This window comes from Macrobrachium rosenbergii, chromosome 7 (assembly GCF_040412425.1).
Source record: "Macrobrachium rosenbergii isolate ZJJX-2024 chromosome 7, ASM4041242v1, whole genome shotgun sequence".
Taxonomy (NCBI): domain Eukaryota; kingdom Metazoa; phylum Arthropoda; class Malacostraca; order Decapoda; family Palaemonidae; genus Macrobrachium; species Macrobrachium rosenbergii.
The window spans coordinates 36841227-36868726 of NC_089747.1; the positions used below are offsets into that span (position 1 = coordinate 36841227).

Sequence of the window (27500 nt, forward strand, 5' to 3'; positions counted from 1 at the left end):
TATTGTTTTATCAATTTAGGCAACAAAAAATGATCCTCTGGTTAGTGAAAACGTTTTGCCTTATATGATTTTAATTCATCCGTAACTCATAATCTTATCAACGTATTGAGTTACCAGATTTTGCGAAGCAGCTTCACATATGTACAGTAGAAATGCTAACCTTGCACCTAACAACTTCTTGGCCAGATCAGTATCAACATTAACAAGCTTCAAATAAATAAGTGATAAGTAGTATAAGAAATTAACTTTAATGTCAACAGTAACGAGTGAAAAGCCTAACTTTATTACTTATCTGAAAGAATCCAGTAATACTATGGACAATCCGGTCCTCGGATTGCCCTGGCTGATGTTTATTTCGTTCTTGCGACCGACAGGCTTTGAAAATTCCTTGGAATTCTTTCTCTGCTTATGCTTTCCCTATTTTAACAGGAGGACTTAATGTATTTTTTTTTTTGGTGTAGCACTCAATTTTTTCTCCTTTGCATTTCTTTTTTCATATGTCCTACCTCTCTCTCTCTCTCTCTCTCTCTGATTAATATATATATACTGTACACACACCCACACACACACACACATATATATATATATATATATATATATATATATATATATATATATATATATATATATATATATATATATATATATATATATATATATAAAACATCATGTGTAATCAATAATCAATTAAAAAAATGATGCAGTTGTCAAGCGAATAGGCGAGCGAATACTAAACACAAACATATTCAGAATGCAAGGAAAAACGGCCTAATGATTAGTAACGGATATATATTACAGGGTGTCAGGATAACGGATCAGGTTACTAACACGAAGAAGATCCACACGAAACAGGACAAGAAAAATGGATCTCTGTAATAATTGTCAAGAAACACTTAACTTTGAGTTCCTGCGACGTTATCAACGAAAACATTCATTACAAGCCGAAGAAATAACTTCAGCAAATAAGTAAAAAAGAAGAGCAAATACACGACACCATAACAAGGAAAATGCTAACCATTGTGTAATAAATAGCTCTCAAGGACACGAACCTCTTTGAGTTCCTTCGTTATTAACCTTCCCGCCTCGCTCGTCACTTCGCATAGCTGCTCAGCCAGTTCGGCAGCTGCAGTTTGACCTGAAATACAGTATGAAATATGCTGTTAATGAGTTAACTTTATTAGTAGCAGTATTATAAAAGTGCTGTATTGTTATGACAGGCTTTGAAAATTTCTAGACTCCTTCAGGATTCGTCCGAAGGATAAGTTTCGGAAAACGACAGGTGACAGTGGGCAAAAGAAAAAAATGTAGAGGAAATTAAGCACCTTAGTAGGAAGAAGATGAAAAGTATGAGTCAGTAATTAGTGCAGCCAAAAGATGTGAATGATATTTCTTTCCATACGGTAAGATGCAACATGACAATGATTTATAATGAGCTATCGCTAATGGGAATGCAGATTGATTACACGCTATGCATAAGGTTTTTGCTCCGGATCTGTGGCCAAATAAGGCCGTGCCACATGAGTATGCTTTCCGGCAACTCGTGCATTTTGACACTTTATGCCTTCTGGGTATCTCATACCATCTAGCAACTTGCACTTTGCGATATCTATTCGTGTTTTCCCCTTTTATATCACCTTGCCCTTTCTGGCATTCCGTACTTGTTGATATCTTGGGCAATTTGATATATCATGCTGTCTGAGATCTCGTGCCTACTGGTATCTTGTGCCATCTAGAACCTCATCTTGTCTGACATCCTGTACTATCCAACATCTCATCCTTTCTGGTAAGTCCTACTATCCCGTACCATCTCGAACCATCTTGCGTCTCTCCATTCTGGCATTTCATGCTTTTTGATGTCTTGTGCTGTCTGATATCTTTAGCTTTGTGGCATTATTGCTTTCTGGCATTTCACCCTTTCTGGTCTCTCAATTTACCTGTTGTCATTTCACCAACTACTTAATAAATTTTGCATCAAACAGGCAATACTGATGACAAAACTGAAGTGAGGGGTGCTCGTACTCGTGACTCCTCTTTAAGGAATATTTACGCTCAGAATTTTGCACTAGCAAAGTAAAATCTTGGTTAATTAGCATTATATTAAAACATTCTTCATTTTGCCAGTATTCACATATATGTTATCCAGGCCAATATTTTATGTGCTTTCCTTTTTCATTTTACTGCTATTTTCGTTTTTCGCTTTTTTTTTTTTTTTTTTTTTTTTGTCAGCAAAATGCACATTTTACTCCCACCTTCAACTTATTGTGCCTGACTAGCGCCTTGATTGAACTGCAGAAAAAAGTTGCCCGTACAGATACTGTCCACTGTCGTATATGAATATTTTGGTGTATTACTGTGCTCCTTAAGACAGTCTCCATAATCTAATTTCATTGATATTTTATGACTTTATCTGTGCTTCTCTTTGTTCGTTTTTTGTCAATTTATGACTTTAATTTCAGCGGAACACCTTGATAACGTGCAGTGTAACTACTTTTACCGATTTTCTAATTTTACCGATTATTATTCGTCTAATATATCTGCTTGGTACTTATATCAGTCCGCTTCTGTTTATTTTCTCTTTTCTTAAGCAGACCTCTACGGCAGAAACGACGTTTCCGCATTGTCCTTTTGTGCTACCATTTGTCCTAAGCAGTCATTTTGTTTAGTGAATTAATGTTCGGTAAATGAAATTAGATCATTAAAGACTAATCTATAATATAGACGTTATCAATGGCATTCCCCTTGTCTCCCCTCAAGCAATTTCCATGACAAATGATGCATGTAATGATAACTTTATCATATGTCATCATAATTGTTATGTTTGTGTGACTCCTCGCCTCATTGTTCTTCTCGAATTCAGTCCAGTGCTATTGTCTGCTATCTACCGGAATTTCGAAAGTAAATGTAGCTTATAAAAGAAATGGCAAGCAAAATGAAATGGAGTAGAGAAAGGTGAGAAGAAGCAGCCAGGAGTGTCGAGAAAATAAACATTTTACATTTTTTAACACCATTTCATTGTTATGGCAATCCATTATGTTTATATTCACAGTTCTATAAATTATATTGTTATTTTGCAATTTTCAGTCATTCTCATGGGTATAGGAATGACAAATTTTATCATTATTATTGTATCTGTTGTGGTCGGCGTCGTTATTGCCTCTTTAAAGCACCAGTTCGCTCGTTTAAATGATTCGGAAATCGGTACTGGTGTTTCTTTAGAATTATTTGACCCGAATGCTCTAACTGTTGCCTTAGATTAATCCCGCCCCATATCGGCAAAGGCCCTTCCTCATAACAGAGGCCCTTAAACAAAGAATAATGGTGCGATGCGGTGAAAAGAGGCCTGGTGTGGCCCTCTTGGCATATCATTGACATGGAATCTTTTGAGCTTCCTTTTGTTCATCTTTATACTTCTCCCTCATCGCCTGGCCCACGACGAACTCTCTGACCTAGGGTCGACTTTATATCAACATTGTATGCCTGCCAGCAATTAAGGCATTTGATGGTTACTTCCGGCGTAATGACCCAGCTAATTGCTTAGGGGTTTACAGGGTTCCATCGCTCTAGCGTTGCCTCCCGATGGAGTTAGGGAGCTCTGTTAATAGGTGGAAGGGTGGGGGGGGGCATAATTAAGAGGGATTAGAACCCAATCGCGTGATCACCGGAAGTTTCTTGCATCAGCAAAGGTATTAGTCTCTTGTCGTTTTATTTCTAGACTTACGACTGGTTGTATAAGGGGAAGGTGCATTTCGAATTATGGTCTCCGTGTTTAGTATATTTTGCTGCTTGTTGCTGTGCTTTCCGTGCTTTACTTATGTGTGACTATTTTCATTTTTAAAAATTACAATGTATGCTCCCATCAGCGACATGTTGCAACCGGTTGTTTTTTCAAGTTGTTTCCTGATATGTATGAATTTACTGTACGCATATGTATATGTATATGTATATATATATATATACACATATATATATATATACATACACATACATGTATATATATATATTTATATATATACTGCTAACGGGGTTTACGTGGCATAGTATACTTACTACACTTCCGTTTGGCATCAGTCTCCCGTTTAATCTAGTATGCTAGACTATAAATATAAAAAGTGTTCATCAATACTGAACAACAATTTTAATCATAATTACTATCCTTTTTCCTGGAGGAGGAATTACACAACGATGTCCTAAAACAGTTTTCATTAATACACGCGTATGTATGTATTCTTCAAGGATTAAGTCACTGCCATGCCATAAAATCGACAGAATCTCGGAAGAATAATGACACCAGTGACTGGCAGCACGAAAACACCACCTGGGCGATTATGGAGTAAAACGGAAGAAGGGTTTTTGTGGGCGAGTTTTACCGGCTCATAATTCTCCACATTACTAAAATAAGCGACTGAGTGAGAGCCAGGCAACATGGCAGGCTCACCTGTATCGTGATCACCTGCGCTGTTTTGGTTCTGCTTTTTTTTTTTTTTTTAAGCACGCCACAGTTGGCACTGCGTTGTCCTTTGTTATCCTGATTTTTTCTTTGTTCATGTGAATGCTTGTCTGCTACAAGTCTTAACTAGAATATGACAGGTAATCTGGCATTTTCCGAAAACCTTGCTCGATGCTCAAGCGGCTTGTTGCTGATTCTGCTTTTGGTTTCATGCCGTAGTCAGCGCTGTGTCGTCCCTTCTTGCTTTTGTTTTCTTGTTGGTTTGGTTGTTTGTCTAGCGGATGATAAGTCCATAACGCGATGGTATAGATATACTCATATTGTCCAACCTTGACCACTTCTGGGCATTAGTGTAGAATTTTGGTGTAAAATATTGCGAGTTTTTTTAATTCGTTCAAAAGTTCTGTGTATTTTTATGCAGCAGTATTTTTTCTAATCCGAAATCTGTTTTACTTACGTCTGCAATTGCTTTTCCTCTTTTTGTGTTATCTGCCTATCTATCAGTCCATCTGGTTATTTTCTTGAGCTGTCCCTGTACCTGTCTGTATTCGCACACAAACGCATCTTCATAATTGTTCACTCACTAAAGATAACATAGAGGGAGTAACCGTACGAATGTTGACGTTTGAGGCAAACCAAATCGCCCTATGGGTCATTCACCACCTTTCACAAATGATTCACTGCGGTCAGTTCACGGATCAATTCACTGTATAAGCATTGCGTGATTGTGAGGTAGGCGTCGTGCGCAGAAGACAAATAAATCGTGATCGAATTTTGCGTACGAACCTATAGTGACAGGTGGAACGTATATCATGAGCAATAGTGAACCGGTCTGTGGTTACATAAACGTATAAATATATATTGTTACAGATACACATGAACATAGACACACACATGTATGTGTGTGTAAACACTTGCATACATGAACACACATATACAAACACACACAAATACACACACACACACACACACACACACACACACACACATATATATATATATATATATATATATATATATATATATATATATATATATATATATATGAATGTATATGTCAGTGCGTGCGTGTATGTATGTATGTATGAATGTATGTATGTATGTATGTATGTATGTATGTATGTATGTATGTATATATGTACGTGTCAGTCTGTCCATGTGGTCGCGCATGTGCATGTAAGTACAACAGTTGTAAAAATGTTATTACACTTACTGAGGAAATCGAGATCCAGTCCCTCCGAAGGCTGTGTTGACCTGTTGCTGCCGAGACTTGCATCTGGTGTGTCTGTTTTTCTATATTCCGGTTCGTCGTCGATCATCGGGACGTCGAGATCTTCGTAAAGGGAGCGTCTCTTGCTTTCACCGTCCTCCTGCTTCGGGGGCTTCTTGTCTTCTGGGCTGTCTGCGATTATCAAGACAGACTTCCTCGCGCTGTGGTCCCTCGGCTGGGTGTTGCCCATATCTTGTTTGTTCCGGAGTTTTACGTTCCCGTCCTTCTTCTGCAATTGTTCGTCTACTTTTGGTCGATCCCGATGGCTCCAACAGGCCGTCACCTTGTCCTCTGGGTCCTCCAGCTTGTCCAACTTTTCAGACTTTGGTGACGCATCTGGTGGCGTCTTCTTGTCTTTGTCCTCCCCTTGGTTTTTGATGTTCTCTTCGTTGTTGTTATCATCCTCGATATTCTTTTTCCCGTTTCCGTTAACTGAATCAGTGTTCTCATTTGCTGGATAAGAAGGAAACGGTTTCGACTCCCTAGGCGTACCGTCGGGAGAGAGGTGGACGCTCCCCTTTCGAGGGCGTGGAGTATTCGGAGCATCCACTGGATATCCCAGGATGTCATAGAGCTGTCCTCTCAGGGCCATGGCTGGATTGTACAGATAGTTGGGTTCGTCACACAATTCGGCATGAGTCGGCTTCACTGGTTGCTTTTTGTCACTTGGACTGGGAGGGTGGGAAAAGGGTGTGTTTGGAGGTGTCGGGAAGTCGTGAGATATTGGTTCCTTAGACTTGGGCACTTCGTAGCTTTCGGACTTGCTGCGCCTGGGACTCTGCGGCTGAGATATGGGGGACGGAGGCATCTCGGATATCAAGTCCTTTGTTCCGGGAGAGATCTGGCTGCCGGTCACAGAAGGAACTGTAGAACAAACATCACCATTCGACGCCTGCTGTGTCGTAGGGCCTCCGGAGGGAGGCGTGTCCAAGGGCATCGTAGGAAGAGACTGGCTGGTAGCTACAGTTGGCTTTATGGGAGATGGTAGATCGGCGGGCAGTTCCCCATCGCTTTCGTCATACATCGGGTTCATTGTCCCGAAACCAGTGTCTGAGTGAAAAGGGAAATTTTTGAACAGGGTAGCCATTGGATTGAAGCTCTTTTTAGACGCCGCTGAGGTAGTAGAAGCTGTAGAAGTTCCTGATGGTGATCGCTTGAGGCCATATAACGCAGCGATTGCGCTCTCTTCCTTCGTAGGGGACCCAGGGCCAGAAGCTCCATCAGGGTTATCGTCGAGGGGTTCAGGTGTTTCTGATAAGGGTTCGGAACCCTTCTTCTGAGGCAATACTTCACTCATGGCAGTGGACGTTTTAAATAGTGTGTACTTCTCAAAGATTTATAATTGCGTTATAGTTCACATCACACCATTAATTAAAATGTACCTGGAAGAAAAATATCAAGCTTAGAGACATGTAGAGAATGACATAAAAACCATTACGTGAAAATGAAAACCAGCATTCCAAAGAAATTCACTGTATGAGCTTTATGAGGACTATGAGTATTGTTTGTGATGCAATCGATGCAGAAAACAGCATTCATCTAGTATGCTTATATTCAGATATATAATTTCATCTCTTTATTTATCTTCCCTTAAAACTTCTCTTCTAATACACATATGGACAATTTAGGCTGTGGGGCCTTACTGTGGTACATTAGAGTTGTACGATAATATTTTTGCAACATAAAAATGTAATCGATTTGTATCAAAAGAATCTTTTTTCCAATTTTTTAAAAGCAAAGTAAAAACATAAGTACCTAATTACGGACATGTGGTTTGTTAAAGGAAATTCAATTTTAAGACATGTCGAACCTTGTGTGAGAGAGAGAGAGAGAGAGAGAGAGAGAGAGAGAGAGAGAGAGAGAGAGAGAGAGACCTGTCATCATGTTGCCTTTGTTTATCACAAGTATTGATAACTAGTAATAATCTATAAAGAAGCTTCTAGGCCTAAAGGAAACGAGAGAAAGGAGAAGGGAAGGAATAAGTGTGAAGCGAAACTATGCAGGAAGCGAGGGAGACCGGCCTCGTCAGTGACAAGAGATTATAAGAGAGGGGAAAGAAGAAGCATTAAGAAAATTCAGAAGAATGGTAATAAAGGAAAATACTTATTTGTATATATATATATATATATATATATATATATATATATATATATATATATATATATATATATATATACGTACATGGATATATATCTATATATACATATAACTACATACACACACACACACACACACACACACACATATATATATATATATATATATATATATATATATATATATATATATATATATATATATATATATATATATATATATATATATAATGTGTGTGCGTATACACACACAAAAATATATATGTATATATATACATATATATATATATATATATATATATATATATATATATATATATATATATATATATTACTAAAAGGACCTCATTCAAACTGGATGGTATCTAATGGAGTTTTTATTCAGAAAGTTACAAGCTTTCTTGGACAAACAGTCCACATTATCAAGTATCCGTACAATTGTACGGATACTTGATAATGTGGACTGTTTGTCCAAAAAAACTTTAAACTTTTGAATAAAAACTCCATTAGATACCATCCAGTTTGAATGAGGTCCTTTAGTAACTCTACTAATGCACAGAACAATTGTGTATGTGATAAAGTTAACATATATATATATATATATATATATATATATATATATATATATATATATATATATATATATATATATATATATATATATATATATATATATATATATATATATATATATATATATATATATATATGTTTATATGTAAATTCATACATACACGCACACACATAACACAGCACACAAACATATATACATACAAACATACATACACACACACACACACACATATATATATATATATATATATATATATATATATATATATATATATATATATATATATATATATATATATACATATATATATATATATATATATATATATATATATATATATATATATATATATATATATATATATATATATATATATATATATATATATATATATATATATAGATATATTTACAATTTAACCTGGGAAATGCTTACCATGAGCCAGTTATAGACTCTAAATGAATTATTTCGTTACTTACCTCTATTTTTGTATGAAACCTGACTGCTGTTGATTCAAGAAATCGTAAAAACAAAGGAAAAAGGGAATTTATATGAGCTGATGGTATTTGTAAGTAAACATGTTAGGGTAAGTTTAAATTTACGTGTATTTACATGAAATGAAATATCAGAAGATGAAATGGACTAATCAGGCATGCAAGGCCTGAGAGGTTAATTATAACTGGGAAAACTTGTAAGTATGTCCGTCAGTGTGATGATGCTGACACAAGGCACAGTCAAGAGAGATTTCCACGGCTAACAGAACCTCTGTAAGGAGAGAGGTTCACGAATTAAAAGCCAGTAAGGACGCAGTAAAATATACACAGGACAAGGTGAGCACAGAGGGTGCCAAGAAGCCTTGAACACATGATTTTATGTAATTATTTAAGCACTGGCATTAACATAACACTGCCCTAACAAGGCAAGACTGATATGGAAATACTGGCACTTGGAAATGGTAACAGGAAATTTAGTTAAAACAGTGTGACTGATGGGAAGAACCTTTACAACAGATCACTTTACCTTGTAGAAGGGGTGGCTTCAGTGAGAAATGGCGGCAGAGGAAGGACTGGGCTTCTCTGGTAAGAATATTAAAGGTCCCTACAAAATAGGACCACGTGGTAGGGCATGGCTTGCTGAAGGAGATGTATCTCTCTCGTGTCCAGCAATGCGTCTCTCCCATTGTTCCTTCGATGAGACCCTTATATGATGTTGGTCAGGGGGCAGGAGGATACAGGTACATTGGGTTGGTTGTCATCTGTGACTCAGTCCAAGGTGTGCCTGCCAGCTGTCCTCTCTTAATCCAGGCTTAGGATTCTAAAAGCAAAGTCTCCCACAGTCATATGTTCCAGAAGAGAAAGTTGAAAAGGATATAAAACGATTAACAAGATTAAAGGAGGGACCTATATTCCTGTCGTCCTTCCTTGTCAGGCAGTGCCCAAAATGCACTGTTGTATTTTCAAGCTTTAAATGAAGCATTTAACAGTTGGGATTCTTGAGGAATTATAAGAACTCCCCTCCCAAGCTGACATCTCGCGCCTTCAGTCTGATGCGAATGTCTACCAAACCAAGGATTCAGCAGCCAAATCCTTTATACTACTCTAATTTTCTCGTTAACAGCACTCACTTATATTTAGTAACCTAAATCTCTCTGCATCATATGAGATAAATGAAAATTTACTTAATAAAGAATTCAATATTTTACGTTAACTGCAAAGTAAGAAAAAGTAATAAAGGTTTTAACCTGAAATTACTGTTACCTTTAAAACAGGTACATTTACAATTATAAGAAAGTTTCTGTAAGTATTAAAATACACTAGCTTTAATTGGCCTTCTTAAGGTAAATCTCAAAAGAAATATAAATAAATGATCATAAGTGTTCAAGTGTGATAAATCATAAGTTACTGTTATTTTGAAACAGGAACAGTCACAAATATAAGAAAGTTACTGTGAATATTAAACACAAAAACTGTAAGTGGTTTCCTTAATGTAAGTCTTAAAATAATCATGCACTTAATTTTTAGTAGTGTTATAGTCAAAGACATGCAGTTACTTTGCCTTGAGGAGGCATTACAATGAAATGTACATGGTTCGTTAGGTGTCGCCATGTTACTTAAGTTGACGGCACAGTGCCAGACGTGGCACTGAAGCCAATGGTGTTTTTGAGCATGAAGTTAAGTACAAGGAAGGACAGACAAATATGTAAAGTACACGGTCTTTTCAATTCACAGACTCGGGGTTTAAGTTACGAGGGAATAACAAAGAAGGCAAATGATAATGTTAAAGAAAAATGATGATTAATATCTCGAAATTATATCCTTTAGCCAATGAAAATGGCTTAGGTTTATTCTTTTGCTCAAGGGTCTTCAAAAGGAAGTCATAGGACTTACCAAAATTTGGATGTCTGTCAATTGCACTCTGCATTGGCAGGGTGGGAACAAGGTAAAATATAAGCCTTTGTGAGGCGTAAAATATGACTAATTGAAAAATATAATGAAGGGAAAAATGTTAAAGGAAAAGAATAAATTACTGTTATAAGAAAATAAATAGGTGAGGAAATCTGACACACTCTTTTGGCACATTGCCAAATTTGCACTGGTGCCAGGAGAGTTCATCAGCTCTCTTTAAGCTACCTGACATTACTTACGCCCGTGATTTCTGCAGCAGATCTCTTTATGTTAATGGTTCTCCTTGGTAGGGGAATCTGTCGAACGGCTTCCGAGGAGGACATTGAAGTACCACCTGTGTCGGCTTCTTTGGCAACCGAAGCAGGGGCATTCATTGCAGGCCATTTAAGACACAGCAGAATTCTTACCCATGGTCGTGTCCACAGAGGACCGGGAAAGAGAGGAAGAGGTCGCAGTGGACGCGATAGGCTCGCAGGTTACCATGACCAGCTCAGGCACTGCTTGTGAGGACGCACCTTCAGTTGAGCTCCTGCTGTGGTTGGAAGAATTCGTCTCTCTTACCGGAGCTGGTAGCAGAGCCAGGCCAGGAGAAATGAGGGGACCCTGATTTGGATCTCTGGAATGGAGATCAGGGACGTGCTCGGGTGCTGGCACTAAGGCAGGGTCAGGCACTATTATTTGATTTGGAATTTGCTCGTCGTTCGGGACGGACAGAGCTTGGCACTGCTCAGTGCATGCAAGTGGCATTGGCATTGATTGGGAATTGAGTTTGGAATCTCCTGGAGGGAGATCTATTTGGGGCTCTGGCACTGGCACTGGGGAAGGCCGGGTCCCGTAATGGGATCTGGGATTGATCGTGATGGAGGGGGGGGCCACTGCACATTGTACTCAGGTGGCACTGGCAGTGTAATGAGTGTAGGCGTTTGAGGCTTACTCGTGCCTAATGAATGATGTGGGGGATTTGGACCCCTGGATTGCTGTAATTTAGTTGGGGACTGGAAGTCCTGTCCCAGGAGGATGTTATAACTTCCAGGAATATAGCTTGCTACTGCAAGGTTACAAATTTTGGATTTATGAGGTCTTTTAACTCTCAATTGAACAGTAGGGAGTATCATTTTAAATTGATTGATACCCTCAATTGTGTCAAGTTTACGTTGGTTAATGATAGCTCCATAGGGAACTTTGTCTTTTCTTATGAGAGAAATTTGTGTGCCAGAGTCATCAAATGCCTTGACTTGGCATGGTGGGTGGCTACCTTGAGGAGGTGCCACATATATGGGACCATTGGCTGGAGGGCCTAAGGACTTGGGGTTCGTAACTGCCAAGGCAATGGCGGGAGTACTTGATTTATTATTGGGGCATTTTGCCCATGTGGGAGAGTGGCCATAAACTTTGCAAGCCATGCAATAGCCTGGCTATAATCCCTCCAGAGCACAGCCCCTGTGGAGGGCGCAGGCTTGTTAGTTGGGGGATTCCCGGGTGAGGGTTTGTTTCGGCACTGCTCGGTGGAATGCCAGGATTTCTTGCAGAACCCACAAACAACGGGCTTTGGTGAGTGCCCATTCTTGGGTGGAGGGGCGCCGGAGTTGAAAGAAGGAGGTCATATTTTACGTCCCAATGAACTTGGATGGGTGTGATGGGTGTCCCACGTGTTGGCGAGGTGACAGCACTCTGCTAGAGTGGGGGCGCTTTTTCGCATACATGGATGGCTAGGGCGGAAGGGGTGTAATATAAAAGATTTTCAATCTTGAACCACTCGAGGATGTCCTCAGCGGTGGAGACTCCCAGGGACTCTAGCCATTTAGAGAGAGCCCTATCAGACCAGGTCTGTCCTGCTTTTTTTATCTGGCCTCTCCAGCATCGTCTCCAGTGTTTGTGAGTGATTTCATACGCCTTTGTGATCACCTGGCGCACTTCCACCCATTTCCCTTGATCCTCCTTGGGGAGGGCATTGAAAACAATTAGATCATTTCCTCAGAGGAATTTTCCCCAGAGTAGGGAGACTTCAGCGGGAGCGAGTGGGTAGGAACTAAGGACCCTCTCTGCCCGATCGAGCCACACCTCGGGCTCGGCCTCGGTCCACTTGGGCATAAAAGTATGAGCCTGAGTGAGGGCAGATGCCCCAGGGGCTAGGGAGGAGCTAGCGGTGCCAATTTGGGTCATCTGTAGCTCATGGACCCGCTGCTTTTCCTCCCTTTCGAACCTATCCTTTCTTTCTTGTTCTTCCTTTTGTCTTGCGTGTTCTTCTCTTGCAAGTCTATCTAGCCTATCTTCCTTCTTCTCCCTTCTCTCTTGTTTTTCCTTCTTCTCCTTTTTCCCTTGTTCCTCCTTTGTGAGATTATCTAGCCTATCTTGTTCTTCCTTCTTCTCCTTTCTCTCTTGTTCTTCCTTCTTCTCCCTTCTTTCTTGTTGTTCCTTCTTCTCCTTTCTCTCTTGTTCTTCATTTGCAAGTTTATCTAGCCTATCTTGCTATTCCTTCTTCGCCTTTCTTTCATTCTCCCTCTCCTGCTATTCTGCCTCTCTTTCCACCTTGGCATCATCCACTTTCTCTTGGACCCACTCCCTCAGGGCTTGTCCTGAAAGTCCCTTGTCCTTTCCAGCGGACATATAGAACTTGAAGTCCTCGTTTTGTTGGGTTCTGGATATCGTAGACATCTTGAGATAACGCTTATATGGGTGTGACTTTTCAGAAAGTCAGTATGTCTGAAAAGACTCAAATTTCAGGGTTTCTGACAAACCCAAGTTTGTTCGTGTTGAACTAATTTTAATATGTCTGAATAAGACTGAGTTTTTTCTTGATGAACAAATTTTAATATGCCTGAGTAAGAATTGGTGGGTTCTTGATGAACGAATTTTAATATGTCTCGCAAGACATAAATTGTATTCTATTTCACGCATGGACTCAGCCAGCTATTGCGTGAATGTTGGGGTTTTTTGGTTCGCCTCATAGGATGTGACTTGTTTGCAGGGAAAGAATTTTTAAAATTTGTCTCATAGGACATAGTTTTGGATTCACACACAGACTTGGCCGACTATCGCTTGAAACTTAAAGCTTGGTTATGGGAGCGTTCGCCCATTCACTATTCTGCCTCGTAGGGCGTGGATTTGTTCGCAGGGGACTGGTTTGGTTTTGTCCTGGAGGACGTAGAGATTTGGTGTTATTTTGCTCACAGACAAGGCCGGCTAAGGCGCAAATTTGTGTTTTCTAGTGATAAGAAAAAAAAATTTTCTTCTTAGGGGAGTCCCGATGCGGGTTAGGTTCGGGAACTCAGTGAGCGTTGTGACACTCTTAGAATAATAACCCCAACAAATAAATAATATAAAATAAACCGAAGAAAATAAAAAGAAAGGACGTAACGTAAACCTAAAAACAATGGAGACACTGATAACTGGCGCAGAGGAGGGTGGGTAAGGTTTATATACGGATACAAATTGGTGGGTTACAGAGCCAGCTGTTTTTTGAAGTACACTTCTATTTATTTTTATAGAAGTGGTAAGTTCATCGTCGAGAGACAGATAAGCTAAAATTATATTATTTGCAAGTTACACTGACAAAGTTGCATATTTTGCCAGCCCTAATAAGAGCCTTTTCCTCCAAATCCTAATATAAGTGCAAAACTTAATTCTGTTATGCATGGGCACTGTTTGCCTAAGTCATGTGCGTATGTATTTGCCTTTTCCTATTTTTAGACCACAAGTGCCCTGGTAACAACTTGGGTTTGAGGAGGAACTGACAGCTCAAGGTCACCTGGTACACAACTGGCCACAAAGGGAAATGACCAGCGTGGGAATTTCCCGAGACTGACCCTGCTTATACAAACATTAATACACTTATGATTTGTTTAGAAGATAAAGTTTTTCTCTTAGGCTTGCTGAAAATTTCCCTGGGAACGGCATGAAGGCCACATGGTCACAGCGGACTTTTCAAGCAAAGCAAAAGATAACCACAAATAAACAGAGAGAGGAAAAAAAAAAGGTCCCTTATGCTTATGTATGAAATAGCAGGAACACTTTAAAATGAAACAGAATTTATCATGTGTGGTGCTGTGCTGTGAGGAGGAATGTGCACAAATAAAATATGAAGCAAACAAATTTTACACTTTCTGAGATTTTACTCTCAAGTGTTTGCCTAACCGATTCCTAACCTCTACGAGAGAGAGAGAGAGAGAGAGAGAGAGAGAGAGAGAGAGAGAGAGAGAGAGAGAGATTAAACTCTCTCAATACCAGGGATACAGAATTTGTTGATTGACCCATGTGGGATCTAAAACATGTGCCTAGCTATTCCAAGACGACAAATTGTCTGGATAACACAAGAAGGAAATACACGCATTATTTCCTTTTTTATTTTCGATGCTTCTTAATTCCCTAGGTAGCCTATGTGAAAACATGCAAGCCCTCATGCAGGCGCTATCAAAACTTGTGTAACGGATACTAACTCTCTCTTCTCGATGAGTGGATTGCATGCACTTGCCTAATGTTTCCCTATTTCTATTTTCAGCCACAATTTCTCTTCCTATCCTAATATAAAATAAAAACAATCACTGGGTGGAAACTCCTTGACTGTACGCATGCGGAATTTACGCAAAGGTTCATTTCTTTGTCTCGCACCCAGCCTAGCTTCGCTAGTCATTGATACGGCAAGTAGCAATTGCAGATTGCGAGATCCTGGCAAGGTCGTCATTTTTACGATTTAACCTAGGGAAATGCTTACTATGAGCCAGTTATAGACTCTAAATGAGTGATTTTGTTACTTATCTCTATTTTTGTATGAAACTTGACTGCTGTTGATTCAGGAAATCATAAAAACAAGGAAAAAGGGGGAACTTATATGAGCTGAGGGCTCTACTCACAAGGTATTTGTAAGTAAACATGTTAGTTTAAAATTACGTGTATTTACATGAAATGAAATATCAAAAGATGAAATCAGGCATGCAAGGCCTGAGAAGTTAATTATAACTGGGAAAACTTGTAAGTATGTCCGTCAGTGTGATGATGCTGACACAAGGCACAGTCAAAAGAGATTTCCACTGCTAACAAACCCTCTGTAAAGAGCAAGGTTCACGAATTAAAAGCCAGTAAGGACACAGTAAAATATACATAGGACAAGGTGAGCAAAGAGAGTGCCAAGAAACCTTGAACACACAATTTTATGTAATTATTTAAACACCAGCATTAACATAATACTGCCCTAACAAGGCAAGATTGATATGAAAATACTGGCACTTGGAAATGGAAATAGGAAATTTAGTTAAAACAGTGTGACTAACGGGAAGAACCTTTGCAACAGATCACTTTACCTTGTAGAAGAGGTGGCTTCAGTGAGAAATGGCGGCGGAGGAAGGGCTGGGCTTCTCTGGTAAGAATATTAAAGGTCCCTACAACATAGGACCACGTGGTAGGGCATGGCTCTCTGAAGGAGATGTCTCTCTCTCGCGTCCAGCAGTGCGTCTCTCCCATTGTTCCTTCGGTGAGACCCTTATATGACGTTGGTCAGGGGGCAGGAGGATACTTACAGGTACATTGGGTTGGTTGTTATCTGTGACTCAGTCCCAGGTGTGCCTGCCAGCTGTCCTCTCTTAATCAGGCCTAGGATTCTGAAAGCAAAGTCTCCCACAGTCATATGTTCCAGAAGAGAAAGTTGAAAGGGATATAAAACGATTAAAAGAATAAAAGAGGGACCTTTATTCCTTTTGCCCTTCCTTGTCAGGCAGTGCCCAAAATACACTGTTGTATTTTCAAGCTTTAAATGAAGCATTTGATGACTGGGATTCTTGGGAAATTATAATATATATATATATATATATATATATATATATATATATATATATATATATATATATATATATATATATATAAATATATATACTATATATTATATATATATATATATATATATATATATGTATATATATATATATAATATATATATATATATATATATATATATATATATATATATATATATATATATATATATGTATATATATATATATATATATATATATATATATATATATATATATATATATATATATATATATATATATATATATATATATATATATATATATATATATATATATATATATATATATATATACATATACATATACTGTACAGTATATGCAGATATACTATCGATAAAAATAAAACACGAGGAATAAATGCTAACCGGCTGTGTCTGTAGTTTTTTTCGAACATCTTCCAGCTGATTTGTACATATCTGTTTATTTTTTTTCCTAACGCCTGTCGTGTGTTATTAGTTAACTTCATCACATTTAGGATTGCTGTCGTCTAACGAAGGCCAGATTCTGTCAGGTTGTATATCTCTTGGCAATCCTATTCGACCTATTATTAGTTCTTTTGGCTCTATTACTCATAAATTATCGAAATGGCTGGTTAAAATTCTTGAACCTTTAGTATTAAGTATTTCCAACTCTACAATGAAACATAATGCAGACCTAACAGAAAATCTAAATATTCTAAATATTAATTTTCAGTGAAAATGGTTAACTTTGATGTTACATATTCATTTACAAAAGTACCTACAGATGACTTGCTTGAATATTTATCAGCATTTGTAGATGTTAGTGATCTACCTTTGTCTACATGTCTCGTTCAGAACTGATCAAACTTTGTATTTCTAATTCGTTTTTTACTTTTGATGAAAAATTTGGTGCACAAAAGTTTGGAATCGCAACAGGAAATCCTCTTTTCCCTGTTTTAAGTAATTTATGTATGGAAATTTTTTAACCAAATTTTTAACTGGCTTTTTACTGTGTGGTTTTCTGTGGTTTAGATACAGTATGTAGATGGCGTCTTTTGCATGTGGCCTTTATCAGGAAATGTACATACATTTCTTTTACAATTGAACAATTTGGCACCTTGCATTGATTTCGCTTTTAGATGTAAATGTTCACATTGCTCCACATGGCTTTAAATGTTCTGTTTATAAAAAACCCTAAAAATAAAGTTCAAATATCCATTATTATTGAAATCATCATAGCGACAGAGTAATGAAGGCTTCATTTTCTTCTGTATTCTTAAGAGCTTTAAATATCTGCAGCTCTGAATTTCTTCAGAAAGATTTTGAGCATAATTTTAGTATCTCTAATATATTAAAGTATCCTAAATATTTTCCTAAAGGTGTTTTGCAGAGAACACAAAAATTTTTTCAGTCTTTGCGAGAGAGACTTTTAACAATCCAAATGTGCTCACTTTACCTTACAGTGATCTTTTACGGAGTATTCCAAATTTTGGTAAGATTTTTAATATCAATGTTGTTATTAGACTTCCAAACACCCTGAAAAAATATAACGATAAGTAATTTTTCTAGAGTTTCTCAGGGCTGCATTTACAAGGCTGCTTGCATAAATTGCAAATGTCTGTGTAACGGATAATCTGGCACATGGCGTGAGAACAGGACAAATGTCGAATGGATTATTTTTACATATCAATCATTCTAATCATAGGATTGACTGGGATGCCGATAAAGTTATTTTATATTGTAAAACTATAACTCGTAGAAATGAAACTGAATCTGCTTCAGTTAAAAATCACGGTGACTTAATGAATGAAAGTCGAGGAAACTACAAACCTGACTCTTTTATTGTAAAAGAGATTTTTAAGCTTGTTTCTGCTTGATCACTTGTTGAGCTGTCTCTACGTAAAGTACCAGATTAAATTATTCCCTTGATTTCTCGTCATTTTCTGCTATAATGCTCTCTTTGTAAATCTCTCTCAGCGTTTTTACCATTCTACCTAGAAAATGTGTTGAAACTACGTGAAAGAACTTGGTACGTCATTTTATCTTTTTTGTGGCCTCATCTATATTTGTTGTTGCATGCTATTAAGCGGCATAGGAGAATATTTAAATATATATATATATATATATATATATATATATATATATATATATATATATATATATATATATATATACATATATATATACATATATATATATATATATATATATATATATATATATATATATATATATATATAAAAACTGGCAAAAAAACAGTGGACTGACAATACTATATTATCATAAAAACATGAAGTACATAACAATAGGAAAAAGTCCTGTTACTTATTTGTGCTGCTCTGAAAAGCAATTCACTTAAACTAAAACCACATCCACCGGGTTTGAATTGAGGCAGTCTCAAATAACTGACATTTCGTTAACAAAAAGATATCTGAGACTGACTTATTAGTCGCTCCTGTTTCTTGCATCATTCTTCACTATAAAATTTTTAATGATTATCTAAGTCTCTAACGTCCTTACATAAGTAAACTCTAAATTCATAATCGTTATATTTAGAGCTATTGATTCTTTCACAGTCCCATGAGATTTGTTAAAAATTAAAATTATATTTTTTCAATCATTTAATGTTCAGTCCCACTGACATGTGTGGCTAGAGAACGTGTAAATGTCTCACGAAACTATGACAGTTTAATTCCAATTATGCTAAGGTGATTAGACTGGCAACACTTTCCGTGAGTAGCCCAGACCATTAAAAAGAGAGAAAGAATGGCGACAGAAATAGAGAGTCAACCGAAAGACGCACTGTAAGTGATGGAAGTCTTGATTTATATATATATATATATATATATATATATATATATATATATATATATATATATATATATATATATATATATATATTAATATATATTTATTGATATATATATATATATATATATATATATATATATATATATATATATATATATATATATATATATATATATATATAAGACTTCCATCACTTACGAAGTGCGTCTCTCGGTTGACTCTCATATTTCTGTCACCATTCTTTCTCTCATTTTACTGGTCTGGGCTACTCACGGAAAGTGTTGCCAGTTTAGTCACCTTAACATATGGAATTAAACTGTCATAATTTCATGAGACATTTACATGTGTTTTAGCCACACACATATCAGTGGGATTAAATAATATATATATACATACACACACACACACACACACACACACACATATATATATATATATATATATATATATATATATATATATATATATATATATATATATATATATATATACTTATTTGCGTGTGTGTTGCGTTTAATCCCTATTAAAAAATATTCATGTCATGTCTGTACAATAAGATTTTACAAGCACTGCATTGCAGGTAATACAATTGATGATAGTATTGCAAGCATTTTATTCCGAAGACTCATCGAATTTATATTCTCTAGCCACAACATTTTATGTGTATTTTCCCCCCTTTAGTCACTGTATTTTCAACACCCCTTTTTTTCATTTTATTTCTGCATTTGAGACCGATATTATGGTTTCTGCATACTCTCTCTCTCTCTCTCTCTCTCTCTCTCTCTCTCTCTCTCTCTCTCTCTCTCTCTCTCTCTGCTTTATTTTTGATATGTCAATAACTTTAATATTCATATACAAATATAACCCAATTTGTGCGTGAAGATTTCCATATAAGCAATCATAACCTTATTGCTTTTGCTTGTATTTGGTTTTTGTCTTTATAATTAAATATAACATTTATTGTTATTTTCACATATACAGACTCACACAGACACACACATATACTGTATATATATATATATATATATATATATATATATATATATATATATATATATATATATATATATATATATATATATATATATATATATATATATATATATATATATATATATATATATATATACAGTATATATATATATATATATATATATATATATATATATATATATATATATGCATAAACTTGTTATTGTACATATGTTTCATATCTTTGATATTAAAATGCCTGCAGTCTTTTCCTTACATCAGTGAAGAGGCGTGTAAGCGTTTATGATTTTCTAGGCAGAACAAGGAAAAATTACCATTCCAGATAAAGGTGCCCTTTTCACCTGTGCCCGGTTGGATTTTTTCAAAGACCTTTTTCGCGGGAAGGCAGGAGAGGGTTTATTTTTTATTGCTCCCATTCCGTTAGAATTTTTCTCAGAACTGATCAAACTTTGTAATGACGAAGCAGTTTTTACTTCTGTTGATGATTCATTACCGATGAAATTTGATGGTGCCCCAAGTTATGTCATTTTTTATCAGAGTTCATCTTCAGTTGCCGTAAAAGAATCAGACTTCAGCTTTTGTGCAGATGTGGAGATGACGCTTTCTTTATTCTTCATAAAGACGCAGATAATATAGTTTCAGTTGCTCTTTTGATCAATGTTAATAGTGAGATTCCCTCGATACAGCCCACTGCAGAATACGATAATGATATTTGCACACCTTCCTTAGACAGTCACACATCATACTCCATATTCATCTTCTTTTTCATTTGTAATGTAAGGCTACCCAGCTTATTCAGAAATGTGTTTAAAATCTAACGTAGTGGTTAATGAATCATCCTTGCCCTTGGAACCTGTGACGCTGAATGCATATAATTAACCAGAATTATATATTCATGATTTACCAAAATGTAATTAACGCGTCGTTTACATCGCTAGGAAAGTCATTTCACTGTTAAACTGTTGGTGAACCAGTGTCTATGTAGTTAATGCTTCGCATGTAAATAGTCCGATCATGCTACAAAAACAAAATAAACAACTAGAAATATCTTCATTCATTTTCGAAGACAGGGCAGTTATTAAGAGTGAATTAACTTTATCAATCTTAATAAAAGAAAACTGGACTGAAAAATGCAAAATAAAAATATTAAAACTTTTACATAACAAGTGATGAAATTATCCATTATGAGCGTTCTCTTGAACCTTCAGATTTTCAGATTTGTTTCTTGTTTCAGAGACAGAAAAACTGCTGTTTCGCAGAACATGTTCGCCCGAGTGAGTATCTCGTCTATAACGAATGTCTCTCGCTTTAATTTTCGTCATAAATTTACTAGCCTTCTCCTGGCCTGTCATTTCATTTCTGCTGTTCACGAGAGAGAGAGAGAGAGAGAGAGAGAGAGAGAGAGAGAGAGAGAGAGAGAGAGAGAGTCTGCTGATAAAAAGAACCATCAAATGAATGAATGATTTGATACTTGAATGAATGAAAAATTTCTTTCTCTGTTGTGGGAATTTTTCTAAACTTCCGTTTATCACACAGAAACAGGACGATTTCAAGTTAAATAAATTGTATTATTACGCACGTAGGTGTGCTTGCGATATGCAATACCCACATAAATATGATTAGATATACGCACATACGAACACCCACTAACACCAAATATACATAGGCTACATACATACATACATACTTATATCTTATATATATATATATATATATATATATATATATATATATATATATATATATATATATATATATATATATATATATATATATATATATATAAATGTTTGTATATTTGTTTGTCCACTATAGAAATCCGAACTGCTTGACAGACCCAGACAAAATTTTGCACACGGCATCTATGTCACTCCATAAAGGTTTTTAACTCAAAATCAAACTCCTACCCAGTGACAGACATACAAATACAGACAAAACAAATGAAATTTTCAAACTTTTTACATCACCTTTTCTTCAGTATTACTGGGTTAATTCTCATTTTTCTCCTTACATTCCACCCTTTATTCCATGCACTGTCAGACGTATGGTTAACCTACAACAATAAATCCAGATCTCTATAACCTAAATTTTTTATCAGAATTTATGTGAATTTTGATCATAATCTATGATAATTATTGATATAAGTGTTAAACATATACCTCACTGCTTGGTTGCATTGCTAAATTAAATATTTTTGGCTTCATAACAAAGCATATTTCATAGCTATAAAAGCAAGAAACCCAAACCAGCAGGTCCAAAGATTTTCTCCCTAAACTTACACATGCCAGTTGTCTTCCTTACTCGCGCATGCGTAGTAGCTGCTAGCTCAACATGTCATGAAAGATGTATGATGACAGTATATTTTTTTTTTTTATCAGTTCATATGAAAATTTTCTTTTTAATTCGATCATTTCTTCTTCGTTTTTACCTTCAGAATTCGTTATAGCGACTACTTTGTAGCGTCACGATGGAGTATATCATTATAGATTCGGTTTAAATAAGGTTTATGGGGTGTTTGGCAACAGCACTTCACTACATCCCGAAGGCCAGTAGGTCCAACTGTTGTTGCACGAGAGACAGACCTTCTCCCCTCCCACACACACACAAACACACAGACACACTTGAGTGCGAATTGTAGAAATACAATATTTGTTATTTATTGTCTTTGTTCAGTGAGATACTTATTATTCTCTTCTGATAGAGGAACGTAACTTCCCCTTCCCCTTCCTATTCCCTTCTTTTTCCCTCCCCCTTCCCTCCCTCTTCCCCTCCCCTCCCATTTCCCTTCCTCCTTCCATCCCCTCCCCTCCCCTCCTCCCCTCCCTTCCCCTCCCTTTCCCTGCCCTTTCACCCTTCACCCTTCCCCTCCCCTCCCCAGTCCATTCTCCCTCCCCTCACCTTCCCTCTTCCCTCCCCCCTCCCCTTCCCTCCCCTACCCATAGACTGTCATTCAGAGTTTTCTCGGGAAGCACCAGGTTGGTCAGCTAGTATATATATATATATATATATATATATATATATATATATATATATATTTAAATGTAACTATGTAAACTTGTGCTGTATAGAAATCTGAACCACTCGACCAATCTAGACGAAATTTTGCATGTGGCCCTCAATTGACCTAGGGAAGGTTTTTGCATAGGTTTCAAGCCCGTACCCACGCCCTCTGTGATACTTTTATTTACTGTGGTTCTCGGCAAAGACCCAGCCATGGGGTAACATTTTGGATTGATGTGAAACGTGAGAAGTCGGGACTGTAGGTTCTTTCACTTTCTCGCTCAGTGACGGGACGAGTAACGTGACTGGAATTGTGGCCACGCTCACAAAAATTTCCCTGCATCTCCTCTGAATTCTTTTGTCGAGTAAAGCATGTGTACTATCACTGAAAATGCTTTCCTTTCCTGTGATTAATAATTCTGCCTAGAACTCATTACTTTAAATGTTAATCAGAACCACACCATGCATTACTTCCTTTCTAAGGTAAATGATCAACTTTCATTCAAAGTATTCCTGGGCAGTGCTGGGTTGGTATAGTATATATATATATATATATATATATATATATATATATATATATATATATATATATATATATATATATAACATTCATATATATAAAAGATCATATATATATATATATATATATATATATATATATATATATAATGTGTGTATATATATATATATATATATATATATATATATAATGTGTGTTTTTTCATTAACATTCAAAGTAATGAATTCTAGACAGAATAAAAGATCATTTCATATATATATATATATATATATATATATATATATGTGTGTGTGTGTGTGTGTGTGTGTGTGTGTGTGTGTGTGTGTGTGTGTTGTGTGTGTGTGTGTTTGCGTGTGTGTGCATATGTGTGTATGGGTTTGAACCCAAAGAAAAGCAAGACAAGTTTCACTGTAATTAGCAGAAGACCATATATATATATATATATATATATATATATATATATATATATATATATATATGTGTGTGTGTGTGTGTGTGTGTGCGTGTGTGTGTGTGTTTATATATCAATTGCAGCACGAAGGAACGCGTGCTTGAGAATATCACCAAGTCCTATTAGTTATAAACTTTCTAAATATCTAGTTAAATTACTATCACTTATTCTGGGTACTATTTCAAATTCTCATTTACAAAACTCTGTGCTAGACTTTCCCATATTGAACTATCCAGTACTGACAGATTAACGAGTTTTGATGTGACATCTTTTTTTACTGAAGTCCCTATTGATGACTTACATCAATATTTATCACAACATTTGGACTTGTATACTCTAGAATTGCCTACCAATGTTATTATTAATTTAATGTCCCTTTGCATAAAAATTGTAAATTTACTTTCAATGGTAATTTTTATGAACAAATATTTGGTAAGACCACTTTTGTCTGATATTTACATGGAATTATTTGAGTCTACACTTATTCCAAGAAATCTATTCTCTAAGGTGTTTTAGGTTAGATATGTAGGCGATTGCTTTTGTATTGTAAAAGAAAATGTAAATATTTCTAATTTCTTGCAAACAATTAATAATCTTGTATCATCCATAAAATTCCTGGATGCCTTAGTTATTAGAAATAACACCAATTTTTGTTTTAAAGTAAATAGAAACCCACGAATAATTTGTCATATATTCATTTTTACTTTAACCATGTTAAACAAATTAAGGTGTCAACATTTTCCAGTATGTATCTTAGAGCTCTTAGAATTTATAGTCCTAAATTTTTGGAAGAGGAGTTTAAAATTATTGAAAAAATAGGAGATTCATTATGTTACCATCCATATTTTTTAGAACTTTGTAAGAATAAAGCAAAAAAGACATATTACAATCCAACCAGTGTTAACAAAGAACTTAAAAATATTCTCTGTTTACCATTTCATCCTTATTTCATTCCTGCAGTGCCCATTTTAAAAACTATTGATATTAACTTAGTATCTAAATATAATAATATTTTGAGAAATAAGCTAATTAAGAATAGCCCACCCAATTCAAACAATATTGTATACAGTATTCCTTGCAAAGAATGTAATAAGATTCATATTGGTCAAACATCAAAAGGACTAAAAGTAAGAAGTTCCCAACACAAATATGCCATTTCAAGGGGCTTATCAAACAATGGCATTGTGGATATTAGTTAAGACAGGCCATACAATGAACTGGGATAAGGCAACGGTTATCTACAAGGTCAACGACCATCGAAAGAGAAATCCACTAGAGACTGTGTTCATTGAAGCTACTTCCACCAGGAATGTTAATCTGCACCCTGGATTATCCCATGATCCTTTGTCCCTGTCTTTGATGTTTAAAGAACATGCTGCCCAGATTAACAAACTGTAACCCCACCCCCACCTTCTGTTTTTGTATACAAATCTCTGTCAACTTCTTTGGTATTTAGTGTGAACTTGAAAACGTAGAATAAACTACGAAAGTGCTTGTTCAAAGTCCCGGTTTTCACTCACCTTCCGACGTGGACTAAGTGATATATATATATATATATATATATATATATATATATATATATATATATATATATATATATATATATATATATATATATATATATATATATATATATATATATATATATATATATATATATATATATATATATATATATATATATATATATATATATATATATATATATATATATATATATATATATATATATATATATATATATATATATATATATATATATATATATATATATATACATACATACATACTATACCAGGTGTTTCTGAAATTAGAGGCCCCCTCCCACAGAACAAATGGAGAGTTATGAAGTTTTCTGCTACAGCCTATCTCCAAGTACATTATTTTAAGTTTCTATTAAGCTATTTTTCATTTTACATTTCTTGTATTTTCAGGCTGAGTGACTGAGTTAGATACAGCCATGGCTAACGACTTGGAGGAAATTAGATGGATTGACCGAATCCAGGCTATAACCTTCAGAGAGGCCAGTGATGCTGGCGCATCCTTCATTTCACGTTCCTGGATAGCTAAATACATCAAAAGAGATGAATCCTTTGTTAAAAGAAACTGGAACAAAAATCCATATGACTGTCATCGCGGAAAGAGTGAGAAACTTGGAAGGCCTGAAGTCCTTTCTCAGGAGCAAAAGACATCATAGCTGAGGCAGTGGTAGGCCAAGAAAGTCTTTACGTAAATTGGCACTTGAACTAGAAACAAAAAGGGGAAAGAAGAGAATTTATAGTGCTGTATATCATGAGTTGAAAAAATCTGGTATCAAGCCATTTCATGTTATCAGCAAGCCCGTCATCACCCAGCAACAGAGAGAAGACCGTGCATGGTTTTGTGGTTCATTTCTTAAAGATTGGGATGAAGCTGACTTTCTCCATGTTGCCGCATCAGATGAATTCTTCATTTACACAGTCAGGAAGCCAGATCATAAAAATGACATCATTTGGGCTGCAAAGTTGGATGATATCAGCGATGATGTGCACTATCGCCAAGTTGTGAAATTTCCTGAATGTTTGGGAATTTTTCTGTTTCACAGCCAAACAGTTAATGTGGATCATCAAAGAAAAAGGACAGTCATGGAATGGTGAATACTTCACAGAAACTGTACTTACTGGTGGAGTATTTCCTTTCCTCAAAGACCCTGAAAATGTGTTATCTGTCGAAGAAGTTACATTTTTGCATGATAAGACACCATGTTTCAAGGCTCTTCAGACACAGGAGCTGCTTTGAAACAGTGGTATAGATTTCTTCTCGTCAAGTGAATTTCCAGGTAGCTCCCCTGACCTTAATGTGTGTGGAAACATTGGCAGTATCTTAAAGGATCGTGCTGAAGCACGTGCAGTGAACTATGATGGTATACCAAGTCTCGACGACCTGCGAAGAGAGGTGACCAAAGTGCTCAGAGAAATGGAGTTTAAGTCTCAGCTTTTTTGCGATTTGTTGAAATCATACCCCTCAAGAATGCAGGCTGTGGTACAGGCAGATGGAGGCCACACAAAATATTAAATACTCAGAGAGAAACTTCAATTAATACCTGTTCTGAATTACTTTTTTTTTGTCCATATCAATTTTAGTTTATGCTGTAGAGCGGGGGCCTCTAATTTCGAAACACCCTGTA

The 27500-nt window shown here is 36.1% G+C and overlaps 1 protein-coding gene across 1 annotated transcript in view; it reads right to left on the reverse strand.

Annotated features, from left to right (window-relative positions):
* The window catches only part of LOC136840305 (uncharacterized), a 74380-nt gene that overhangs the window by 38901 nt on the left and 7979 nt on the right, over nucleotides 1–27500 (reverse strand). The window contains exons 2-3 of the mRNA XM_067107009.1: nucleotides 5661–7099; nucleotides 1050–1135 (exon numbers count right to left, since the gene is read on the reverse strand). Coding sequence (XP_066963110.1) covers nucleotides 1050–1135; nucleotides 5661–7014 — 1440 coding nt within the window. The 5' untranslated portion in view covers nucleotides 7015–7099. The remainder of the gene's footprint in view (nucleotides 1–1049; nucleotides 1136–5660; nucleotides 7100–27500) is intronic.